General features: G+C 50.0%; 1 protein-coding gene and 1 long non-coding RNA gene across 2 annotated transcripts in view; one reads left to right on the top strand and one right to left on the bottom strand.

Moving 5' to 3' along the window:
- The window catches only part of Mthfs (methenyltetrahydrofolate synthetase), a 50,842-nt gene extending 42,015 nt beyond the window's left edge, over nt 1-8,827 (bottom strand). Inside the window, exon 1 of the mRNA XM_004644474.2 lies at nt 8,572-8,827. Coding sequence (XP_004644531.1) covers nt 8,572-8,779 — 208 coding nt within the window. The 5' untranslated portion in view covers nt 8,780-8,827. The remainder of the gene's footprint in view (nt 1-8,571) is intronic.
- LOC111813557 overlaps nt 8,752-11,762 on the top strand; it is a 17,835-nt gene continuing 14,824 nt past the window's right edge. Inside the window, exon 1 of the long non-coding RNA XR_002818782.1 lies at nt 8,752-8,837. This is a non-coding gene — a long non-coding RNA (uncharacterized LOC111813557). The remainder of the gene's footprint in view (nt 8,838-11,762) is intronic.

Genomic DNA, 11,762 nt, shown 5'->3' with positions numbered 1-11,762 from the left:
AATTGGTTTGAATCATTTAATTTTCTGAATATTGCTTAATCTTAATTTTTGTTCTAAGATTTATACTGTATCTTTGACTTACAATTTATTTAAAAAGACATTGTATGATATCTTTAAAAAAAAAAAAACTAATCAGGCAACAAATGAAACAAAACCACCCTTTTTCCCTCAAAGAAATTGTATGATGCTTGAAGTACCAGTTTGAAATGTGGGCTTCAAGTGCTATTTAAATGTAAACTAGGTGCCAGGGAGAAAGCGCAGTAGAATAAGCGCTTGCCTGGCAAGCGTAGTACCTGAGTTCAATCCCCAATTCCACAAAAATAAATAAATACTAGTAATAAGCCAATGAGATGTTAAGGTTCAATAAAAGTGAACAAAAATCCTATAGTTCAATAAATATCTGAACTAAAACAGCATTTTTATTTAGGGGTGTGTGTGTGTGTGTGTGTGCACACACACTACTGGGGACTGAACCCAGAGCGTCCACAGTGAACTATGTCACCAGCCCCATGCAGTTTCTTGGTTTTGACTTTGGTTTTGATTTTTGGTCTATTTGTTGTTGCTTCAGTCTTCCTTTGTTTCTGAGGCAGGGGCTCACCTACTTACTACCTCGCCCAGGCTGGGCTGGAACTTTCTCCCTCCTGGCTCGGCCGCCAACATCCTGTGACTACAGGCCTGCACCACCACTCCCCACTCACATGGCATTTTCATGCTTTACTTTCTGCAGAAGCCATTAAGAACACGAGGCGAGCCTGTGTGGTGGTGCACCCCAGTAATCCCAGCACTGGGGAGGCTGAGGCAGGAGGATCCTTGTGACTTGGAGACCAGCCTGGGCTACAAGGTGGGCTCAAGGCCAGCCTGAACTTTATAGTGAGACCTGTCTCAAAAAGATCAAAACACACACACACACACACACACACACACACACACACATCACCAGTAGGTAGGAGAAGTCCCATTTGTCCCCAAATCTGATTCTCTAATAAGAGGTGACCAAGCGCACACCCTGGGGTCACCTGCCTGAGGGAGGGGGCCTGCTCCTCTGGACACACCCTTTTGAAGTCCTGAGCACAGGGCTGCAGGCCAGTGCACCCTGAAGGGACCAGGAAAACGCAGCCCCAGGGCCCGGGATGCAGCGCCAGGACTCGACAGGCCCCCGCGGCCTGCGGATCCACACTCAGCTGCCCCAGCCAGCAAGCGAGCGAGCAAGCGACTGCAGCCGGGTTCCCTGCTCTGCGTGGAGCTGCGTGCACACGCACAGGGTACAGCCCTGGGTTGGTTCTGGTTCGTGCAGCGGAGGAGCCGGCCAAGGACACCACCCGCGCCTCTCAGGGCAGAGAAGGAAATGAGCCAGTGCCTGCTGCTCACCGAGTCCCTGGCAGGCAGGGAGGCAGGCCCAGCGCGCCGGCTGGGGAAGGAAGTGGCAGGTCCCAGGACCTGCACGGAGGAACCCGGGCCTCAGCGGCCGAGCCGGGGCCCTAGCGCGCCTCCCGAGGTGCCCTCCCTGCGCGCCAGGTCGTACTTCTGTTTAAATTTTTATTTTCCCTCTCCTTTACTCTGCCCAGGTTCGCTCTGAAGAGCCGGTTTCTCCCTTAACCTTCTAATTCTTCCTACCTCAGGAAATGCCACCATTTTTGCTTGTTTCATTCAATTCTTTGTTCCAGACAGAAAGAACCTGGGGACCACCTCCAGCCTGGAGCCCAGCACCCTCCAGCCCCGCGACACTACTACTGTAACTGTATTAGGCATCTCCCCACCTACCACACCCTGAGGGAAGAAAGCAGCAGCAGCATCCAGCCACATTCTGGAACTGGAAGTTCAATAACCAAAGCGAAGTCACTAGAGTTACTCAAACGCAACTGAACTAGAAGAGAGAATCAGTAAACCTGAAGAAACATAAACGGAGACAATCCAGTCTGCAGAGCACAAAGCAAAAGAAGGTGGGGACAGAGCCTCCAAGACTTCTGGGAGAGCAAAGGCGACCTTCTGAGGAGAGGAAGGAGAGAGGGAGAAGAGGGCGACAGAGAACAATAAGTAATAGAGAGAGCTTTTCATATTTGATTTACAAGACACTCACCCTAACACCAAAACGTTCAATAAATCCCAAATAGGATAACAACAAAGAACTCTCCACCTATACACAACATAGTCAAGCTGCAAAAAGAAAGAAAAAAAAAACCAATATAACAGAGAAATTAAAGAAGATACAAAGGCCAGATGACTTTTCAGAAAGAATGGAGCCAGAAGGCAGAAGAATGGCACTAAAAATGTGGAAAAGGGAAAAAACAACCAACTCATTGCCCAGCAAAACTCTTCCCAAAATGAAGGCAGAAGAGAAGACCCTCCCAGATGTGCAGAACCCCCCGCCCCAGCCTGGCACCAGGAGTCCTGAAGGCGCGCCACCAGGTCCAAAGATGGGCAAGGGCTCTGGACACAGGGAGCAGGAAGGCACGGGCAAGGGTTTCTCTCTTTTCTTCTCCAATCCTTTTTCAAAGCAATATGTATAATGCTGTACTGTTGCACTTGCAGTGCATAATTCATACAACAGAAACAACACACAGAAGGAGGGTAAGTGGGATTACAGGGGAGAACGTGGCTCTATTTTACTAGAATTAAGTGAACACTAAACTAAAACAGATGAGGCTGAAGTAAAGACATATCCCATAAGCGACCACTAATTTTTTAAAATACCATTTTAAAATCCATAAGGCATTAAAACAGCATGCTGAGCAATACTTAACCCCAAAACTTTATTTCACTGTGTACCATGCTGACTGCAAGGCGGCCAGGCCACAGCGCCGGTGCGCAAGGACCAGCTTGGTGCCTTGCGTTTACTTATGCATGCTGCTCTTAAGATGCACCGGTTCTATTTATCTTCTGTTACACAGTACTACATTGTAAATCCATGCCTAAAAAGATAATGTGGGGTTTCTGTGCTTGTTTTTATCAAAATTAACCTTGGAGAAAGTGTGCCCTATTTATCCCACTGCTGCATGTCCCTGCCACAGGCCCTCACCCGCCTTTTTGATGGACAGGCTTAGCCCAGTGGCTTCACATGTTTTGGAGACTCCTGCAAGAGAACCATGACCCGCTTCATATGGAGGACACATCTGTACACCCACACACACCCTAACAAAGGGTCTTTTTGTGTGTGTGTGTGTGTGTGTGGAACCAGGGATTGAACTGAGGCCCTTGCACTTGCCAGGGAAGCACTCTTTCCACTGAGCCATCTCCCCGGCCCCCTAACAAAGGGTCTTGCACCTCCTTTCTTGTCTTGTTAATGCTCTTGAACTGACTATGAAGCCAATAGTAAACCATGGCTCAAAGCTCAAAAACAAGTGGTCCCGACAATCAGAGATCGCTCATCCTAGGACGTCTCACAAGTGATTCTGGCTGCCTGGTTCCCGGCACTCACGGAACACCTGGGATTTTTACAGCAGACTTTAACCCAGAGTAATGATATGAGCGTGAGCAGCCAGAAAAGCACTCTTTGGTCTCAGCTCAATTTGAAGTTCCACCTAAGCCTGCCACAGTCGGGAGCCCCGCCCTCATCCACGGGGATGCGTTACAAACCTCTCTGAGGACGGGAAATCCCAGGACCAAACCCAGTATTTTCTTACACACACGTGTGTATAATAAGATTTAATTTATAAGTTAGAAACAGCAAGAAATTAGTAACAATGTAAGAAACAAGTGTTACAACTATACCGCAAGCAAGCTTCGTGAATGCCACCCTTAGAAAATGCTGCTGTACTACAGACCGCAGCAACCTCAGCAGCTCTGCCTCTTTCCTTTCCCGATGGGGAGGAGACTCCTGGCTGCTCACATGCAGGAAGCTCTGCACACCTCGCCAGCATGCCTGAGCCGCCTGCACCGCGACTTGTGTGATGACCAGCACTGTGATGCTGCGAAGGCTGATGTGACGGCGGACTCACAGGTGCAGCTTCAATAACCACGTCCCGGCGGGGCAGGAGCCCGGCCACGCTGGACAAAGGAACGGCAGGTATCCTGGGCAGGGCTCCACCTCACGGCACAGGGCATCATGCCACTCAGAGTAGCACACCATTTAGAGCGCAGTCACTGTTTACTTTTGGAATCTTCCATTTCATGTTTTCACACCACAGTTGGCCAAGGTGGCTGAAACCTCTGACAGGGGGCCCAAGTGCGCTGCTTCTGCACTTCCTCCAGGCCAATCAATGCAAAGCTGGCTGCACAGCTAATTGCCTCAGAACCAGCGTGGGTGAGCTGTGTGCTGTTTGTGTAGCTCACTCAACATAGAATTGTTGGCATATACTTCGACTTTAGTCTGTTTTTGCTACTGTAACAAAACACCTAAGACAATCAACTCAGAAAGAGGAAGGTATCTGCAGCTCACAGTGTGAGGTTTTGGCCCGTGGCCAGGAAGAGCAACTGCATTCCGGCTTGGAGCAAGGTGGCAGGTCCTGGCAGAGCAGTCATTCACCTCGGGCAGGGACGCTAGGACAGACCAGAGAGAGACAGAGGGAGGAGAGAGAGTGGAAGGACAAGGTCCAACGTCCCGACAAGGATTCCCGCCCCAGGACTAGGCACTGGACCTCACTCTTCACAGGTTCACCACCTCACAGTAGGGCCACAGGCCAAGGACAGGGCCGCCAACACAGGAGCCTTTGGAGGGCTCGTAAGACCCAAGCTAGAGCCCCTGAAAACGACAGGAAGCTAGTGAAGATAAAGGAGGAACTCACGTCCATTGAGGTACTGACTTGAGCCCAGGCTCACTGAGGAAAGCACCTGAAGGCCATTTCCATGGCTCTAGGCCAGGAGGGTCGCCAGCCAAAGACCCCTGAAGGCATGACTAACTACAGACGTACTTCAGAACCTTTGAAGACGTGATCTAAAGTGCAGTGGCTTCCCATGACGTCGTGGGCTCCTAATCTAAGCAAGTACTAAAGTAAGAAAAGTCTCTTAGCTTAGCTATGTGCACCATACCACAAAGCACAATGAGGTCCCTAACCTAGAGAGAGGCACAGAGAAGGAGGCAGCCTCAAGCCTTCAGGAGGAGGCGGCACTGGCCTTGGGCCTTGGGGACAGCCCCGATTTCAGCAGAAAAAAAGTGCAGTGCTTGGGCTCAGGGAAGTCGGGGGGACGGCGGAGTGCTACCCCAACCGAAGAAGTCCGAAGGCACTCTGCTCCTCTTCCCTGAGTCTTCCCACTCAGTCAGGACGTGGCTTCCAGGCAAGGAACGACATTTTCCATCCTGCAGCAGCGCAAGCCGTAAAGTTAAAGTTGCCTTGGCACAGGGGTCTGTAGGGGCGTGACTGCTTAGGCCCAACCCAGGTGGCCTAGTTTGTATCCATGGCCAAAGTGGCTTAATTTGGCAGTGGCCCCTTGAGCCAATGAGTCAGGAACAGCTGGGACTGTTAGAACAGGCTTCCTGTTAACCTCTAAAATCACTACCAACAGAGACACTGAAGAAGCCAGCGCTGCCATGGGCCACATCTGGCACCCGAACATGAAGCCACACGGTCAGGAACAGACTCAGGAAATGACGCACTGCCTCCTAATAAATCTAATCCAGCCATATCCAAATCTCACTCTTCCGTGGAGCCTGCGGTCTCCGAACCAATAAAATCCTCTTTTTGCTTAAGCCAGGCTGAATCAGATTATACGTCCCCAGTGGAAAGATCTCTGGCTGACCCTACTGCCCGGCATGCAGCCCTCACGCTGCGGGAATGCAGTAGAGACCGCCCCCTACCTCATTCACCCATTGTTGGATTGCTCCGCAAACACGGTAAGAACAATGCACTGGAAATCCCTGCCTAGGACTTATAGTTGCAACCAAGGACACCAGAAGTCACTCTCTTCTAAGCTGAGAGAGCATTAGCGAACCGGAAAGATAAACAGACTGCAAGGCTTCCCCGAGCCGTCTGAGCTGATCGGATCGTCCCAAACAGTGGAAGCAAGATTTGTGTGTTAGCGCTGAGGCTGTCACATCCCAGCTGCTGAAGCAAGCAAGGCAAACTCCGCACTGCGGAGAGTGATTCTAGGAGAGGGACAGCAAGCCGCCTGCGCGAGCGCTGCTGCAAACAACACTCAGCACTGGCCCCGTGCACAGGGGAGGACGCTCGGCGCAAAACCGAGAGCGGAAGCTTCCTGGACCCCAAATACGGCCTGGAATCGCGCCACAGAGGAGAAAACAACCAGCCAGTGGACTTTTCTCATTTCAGGACAAATCCCCAAACTTGTACGCTTCTAATATTCAGTGGGCTTTCATCCGACACCTGCATTTGCCATGTATTACAGGCGCATATACTACTTCTAGTAACACGTTTTCTGTCTCCCCAGCCTGAGTATAAGTCCCCGGGGAACTAGGATCTTGTCTTCCCAGGCCTAAAATAGAATCTTTCATAAAGTATGCTCAGAGGCAATTTATCAAAACATAAAATACTCAGCTAGCAAAGAGTTTACCAAGAAATGAATAATGCTGCCTCCCTCACTACGTAGCGAATGCTCCATGCACCGAGTAATTTGCCAGCACCACAGACAGCTTCCTTCACTGGCTTGAGCTGGGCTCAACCTCACCGGGAAGCACAGCCAGCTACGAAGAAAGTCATGCTCCTCTGCTCTTCCCACTGCTGGGCCCGAGTGGAACCAGAACAGCACGTGAAGGGAGACGGGGACACCATATACGCTAACCCAGAGAGGGGTATGGAAGGGGCATCGTGTCCTAAGGGAAAAGGCGGGGGCCAGCCAAGCAGCTCAGCGGGTTAAAGCGCCTGCAAGCAGGCGCAGGGGCCGGGGGTTTGATCCCTGGACCTGTCAAGCTGGCCCCACCCCTGGGGTGTGCTGAGACACAGTTGAGGCTGGGCATGGTGGTGGTGTGCGCCTGTAATCCCAGCTCTTGGGAGGCTGTAAACAGGCGGGTCACTATGAGTCTGATCTAATAGTAAGACCCTGAACACCCTGTAGGCCCTTCCCTAAAATACAAAAAAAAAAAAAAACCTAGGGCAAAGGCTGCCACGAGGAGCCGGTTACAGGTGGAGACCAAGTGGAACTTCGGTTAGCAAGCCTGTGTTCATATTTGATCAGCCAGAACCCAGGCCGCACTCTGGGCTCTGCCCTAAAGCCAGAGAGTCTAGAGAAGTGTCTGCACTGTGTGCAAGCGGCGTCAAGGCCCACGGCTCCCTCCTTGCTTCCTTATCTGTAGGCTGGGCTACCTTCCAAGACACACAGCAGTCCCTTTTTGTCTCACTGTGTCAGACGCAGCCTTTCCCCTAAAAGCAGGAGTTTCATGATGCCGACACTCGTTAGGCCCACAGATGGAGGACAGGAAGGTGGAGGTCTGAGTGCACTTGCAGGGCCTAAGTAGCTTACAAATTCCAGGACCAGAAAACATAAGGGAAGTTGAGGCCGCAAACAAGAATTCTGACGTGGTCCCTTTCCATCCCATCTACTGATTTCATAGGTCATGATGTTAAAGTGCAAGGGGAGAGACTGGGAGAAGACCGCATAGAGGTGTGCCAGGGTTTCTCTGCAACCACTGGGTGTGGTCAAAATGTACCAAGACAGATTTGAGGTATTACTTTACCAAATGGTAGCTTTAGCTTATTTTGTTTTGGGCTCTTTGGTTGCTTAATAATGATGAAAAAAAAAAAAAAATCTCCCAACTAGCTGTCGGCCAGAGAACAGTAGGCATAACAATCCCACTGTAGAGAAGGCAGAGGAGGGCTGAGGAACAGAGAGCTCCTCCGAGCCGCTGGAGTGGGACAGCAGCAAGGTGTGAGCAGGGACGAGAAGCAGAAGCCAGGCCAGGGAGAGAAGAGGCACAGCACCAGCACCAGGGAGCCCCTGCAGCAAGTGCTCCTCTCGCTAGTACAACAGGAAATCACTGAAAGACACAGGCAGACCAGCTGGCATCAAGGAAATTTTGCTCCAGTGACTTTGCAAATCATGGGTTAAGTGGAAGGAAAGGATACAGGAGAAGGCAAGAGGGACACGGACTGGCATAGTAACCCACCAATGATAGTGGCAGCTTCGACTTGGCCACAGTCTGTGGGGCATGCAAAGAGGGGAATGGGGGATGACCAGGAATCTGTCACCATCTCCTGGCTGGAGGTAGCCATGCTGAGATGGAGCACTGCCGCAGGGCTGAGGAGTGTGACACAGTGGGACCCACCACATTTGGAATGGCACCTGCCGTCCGAGTAGATACTGCTAGAAGACAGTTAACAGGTCTGACCTGGAGATATAAATTCTCGCTAACATTACAAGTAGCTTATTCTCATAAGCACATAGGTTATAAGTGTACAAGAGAAATGAGGAGATCACTCAGGGAAAAGGTCTAAGCCAACCCACAAGCTTAGCACAGGGCCCGTGAAAAGGTAACAATACCATGACAACTCACTCTTACAGTCTACAGCTTACAACTTAGGGAGAAGACCTCACCCTAAGCCAGGTCATGTCGTGTCTTGGAATACAGGAGAAATATAAATTCTTCCCTGTGGGAAAATAAACTCCCACTGACCCCCAAATAACAGATGGGCAGAGGTCTAACACAGAACCCTAAAACATCAACTCTACCCCGCAGACACTTGCCTGTCGACAGAGCCTCCTCACGAACGTCACCCTCAGCAGGCTGATGGATATTCCAGGACGTTTTAGGAAGCGAGGAGATCTCATCTGGCGAGGCCAACTTCACCATGTCCATGTGATTACTCTGGAACCGATAGCGGGGGATGAAACAGGTTTTGCCTTGTTGGAAAATGTCCTTGATGATCTCTTCCGTCTCGACTTCATCTTGCATGCTCAGAAAGATGGAAATTCTTTTGGACTTCTGATACTGACTGTGGGCAATGACCTACGTGGGAAATGATGACAATGACTGAACCCCAAGGTTATACTTGTTAAAACTTTGATTCCCCTTAATAGTATTCCTTCTCAATTTTTTCCAACTTCCTTTAATTTTACAAGAAAAAACAAAAAACAGTGGTATTGTGGGCTCCAGGTCACTAAGTGCTGAAGCTGGACTGTCCTTCAGAGCCCAAGACTCATTTCTCTGGTCCCCCGCCCCTGTGGCACACCCGCTCACAGGACAGAAAATTCACTGAGAAGTCAGGCCGAGAGACCAGCTCTATCTCCAGCTTGGTCCTCACTCCCCAACTCAGGGATCTCTACTCATCCCACAGGCTTCCCCTTTATCTTCATGTCTTGACTCCTACAAACTTCCCTATTCCTTAAGACTGCCAGGTTTCTCTCCTAAATTCTACCTGTTCAAGCCAGATCAAGCCCTGACTTTTCCTAAGTCAGCAGTAGAGTCCTTGCACATTCAGTTATTATACCACTCAATTCCGGATCGTCAGGAGTCGACACTAGTTGTTAACGTGCCCTACGTGTAATGTCCTGCACAGTCTGAAGGATCCCTGGGGCACAAATCACCATCTCTCTCAGCTCTACCACCCCGCTCCATTCTGTTCAACTAGATGTGGAAATACCCACCTAGATGGGAGCAGGATCCTGAAGATCCCCTCTCAGGCAGAAGGGGACTGTGCCTCACTTTCCACAGCAGTCCAGTCTCGGGCACAGACCCAGACTCCGCCTTTTTCCTCCCTTCCATCTCCGCTCTCCCCTGTCCTCTAAGCTAAGAAGAAAGATAACTGCAAAAGCAGTTCATAAATATGCTGACAGAAAGATACAGGCACAAGAAGTCAAGTTATTCCTAGTAAAAAGGGAAACAGAATTAGGTAGAGCACATCAGACGGTGCCAGGAAGGGGGTAAACTCCGCTTTCTGCAAGCAGCTGCCGGGGGGCCTGGCCAACGGAGGGCGAAGGGACACATGGAGCGCACGCCTTGGGCAGGCCTGGGGCTCTTGGCACCAGGTCCTAGATGAGAAACTTCAGGGCCTCTCTGATTCCCTTTAAAGCAGAATATAGAACATTAAGAGCTGAATAAGCAATAAGAAACGTTAGTTAAAACACAGCATGAGACTGTGCAGACACATTTATCTGCCTTCCCCAAATCTCATTTCACACCACTTGTAAAGAAGTCCAAGAAAGAAAATCCACTATAGTACTGAGAACAAGAGAACAGAGTTGGCTAATTCTTATGAGACGGACAGTGGAGGAGATGCTAGTCATAGGGCAGCAGAGTGACACACTGACAGTGCAGAGTCAGGCCGGGCAGAACCCCCTCTGCCCTGGGGTTCATCCCACAGCAACCACAACAGGCACACGAGTCGCCACTAGCTGACACACCTGAGCTGAGAACAACCTCCCAGGACAAGAAGAAGTCGGCCAGAGCCTTGGAAATCCACAAGCAAACGGGAAGAAGGAAGGCATGCAGGGAGGGAAAGGATGAGAAAAACAGGACCCCATGAGAAGGCGGGGGGTGGGGGGACCCTCAGAGCTGAGAGTTCTTTTTAATTCTAATTAAGTTTTGTCCAACTCAGAAAAATAATTGCATCTATAAAATAGCAATAGGGAGCTATGAGAAAGCGGCCACCAGAAACTTAAGAAATACCCTGGACGTTAGCACTGGAATTAGCACACCTGTGGGGTACCTCTGCTGTACAGCGCTTTTCTAGCATGCACAGGACCCTGGCTCAGTCCCCAACACTCCTCAAATAAATGTTGACATTAGCAAAACGGAAAGCAGGAGAAAATCTGGGGGTAGGAGAAAAGGACAAAAACAGAAAAAGGAGGGGAAAAAAGGTTGAGCCATAAAAGATCACCTGAGGATTTTTAATTAATTAATGAAAAATTCCAGAAGGCATAAAGGAAATAACCAGAGAGCCAATCAATAAATAAAGCCATTAGTTTGCACAATGGAAGGCACAGGTATTAAACGGAACAAGGAAAACATTTAACTTTGAAATTCAAATTATTAACCAAAAGAGTTCTTCAGTGATTACTCTCTACATAACAAAATACTGTAAAATCCATTTCCTGGAATTTCAAGTTTTGAAATGAGCCAGTTACTACTTCTCTTTAGATTCATGACAATCAATGTTTAAATGTAAAACCTAATTCTGTATTATTGCAAGTTTTTTATTGCCTGTTCTTTGCAAAATAAAGTTTGGTTTTATCTTATCAATATTCTTCTTCATTTCGACCATAAAAATCTATCCACTCTTGAAGGCCTCCAGCCCTGCGGACTCCTGGTGGGTCTCTCCCTCCCTGCTTCTGAGGTAGGGCTGTTCCTTGAACTCAGTCTTTCTTGGATTGCTTCTTCTTCCATCTCTTAGAGTATATTCTCAAATAATTTTAACAACACAGTAATAAAACTGAGACATTGGCAGAGTAGAAGACAAAAACTAAGGACCACCACGTCCTCATCTTAGGGCATCCGGGTATAAAGCTGAGTTTCTCGCGCATTACTTCTCTGCTAAGTCTCCACATCACATACAGGCGCTAGGCCAGCAGTGTCTGTGTGCTCCCAAGACGGCCGCGAACGCTTCCGCGCCTTTCCTCCTCCTCAGTGCCGGAGGCAGAGCCCGGAGCCCACCCAGCGCCCCGCACGGCGCGTCTCAGCGGGAGACTCCCGGGGCGGGCCGGCGGCGGCGTGGAGCCCCGCACGAGGCTGGCGCCCGACGCGGCAGTCGCCGTTCCGCGACAGCGATTTTAGGGCCACGGCACACGGTTCGCTCCAGTGGGGTCCGCTGCTGAGAATCGCGGGTCTGTTGGGGTTTGGGGGTGCGCTGTGTTTGTTTTCTGTTTCCTCCTCGGAGGCCAGCTCTTAGCGTAACTGTCCTGCTGTAAGCAGCTCCGCAGCTACACCGCTAACCACGCAC

This window comes from Octodon degus, unplaced genomic scaffold (assembly GCF_000260255.1).
Source record: "Octodon degus isolate 3935 unplaced genomic scaffold, OctDeg1.0 scaffold00199, whole genome shotgun sequence".
Classification (NCBI taxonomy): domain Eukaryota; kingdom Metazoa; phylum Chordata; class Mammalia; order Rodentia; family Octodontidae; genus Octodon; species Octodon degus.
Note: the sequence above shows the minus strand (reverse complement) of the source record. Positions and strands in the feature narration are given on the sequence as shown.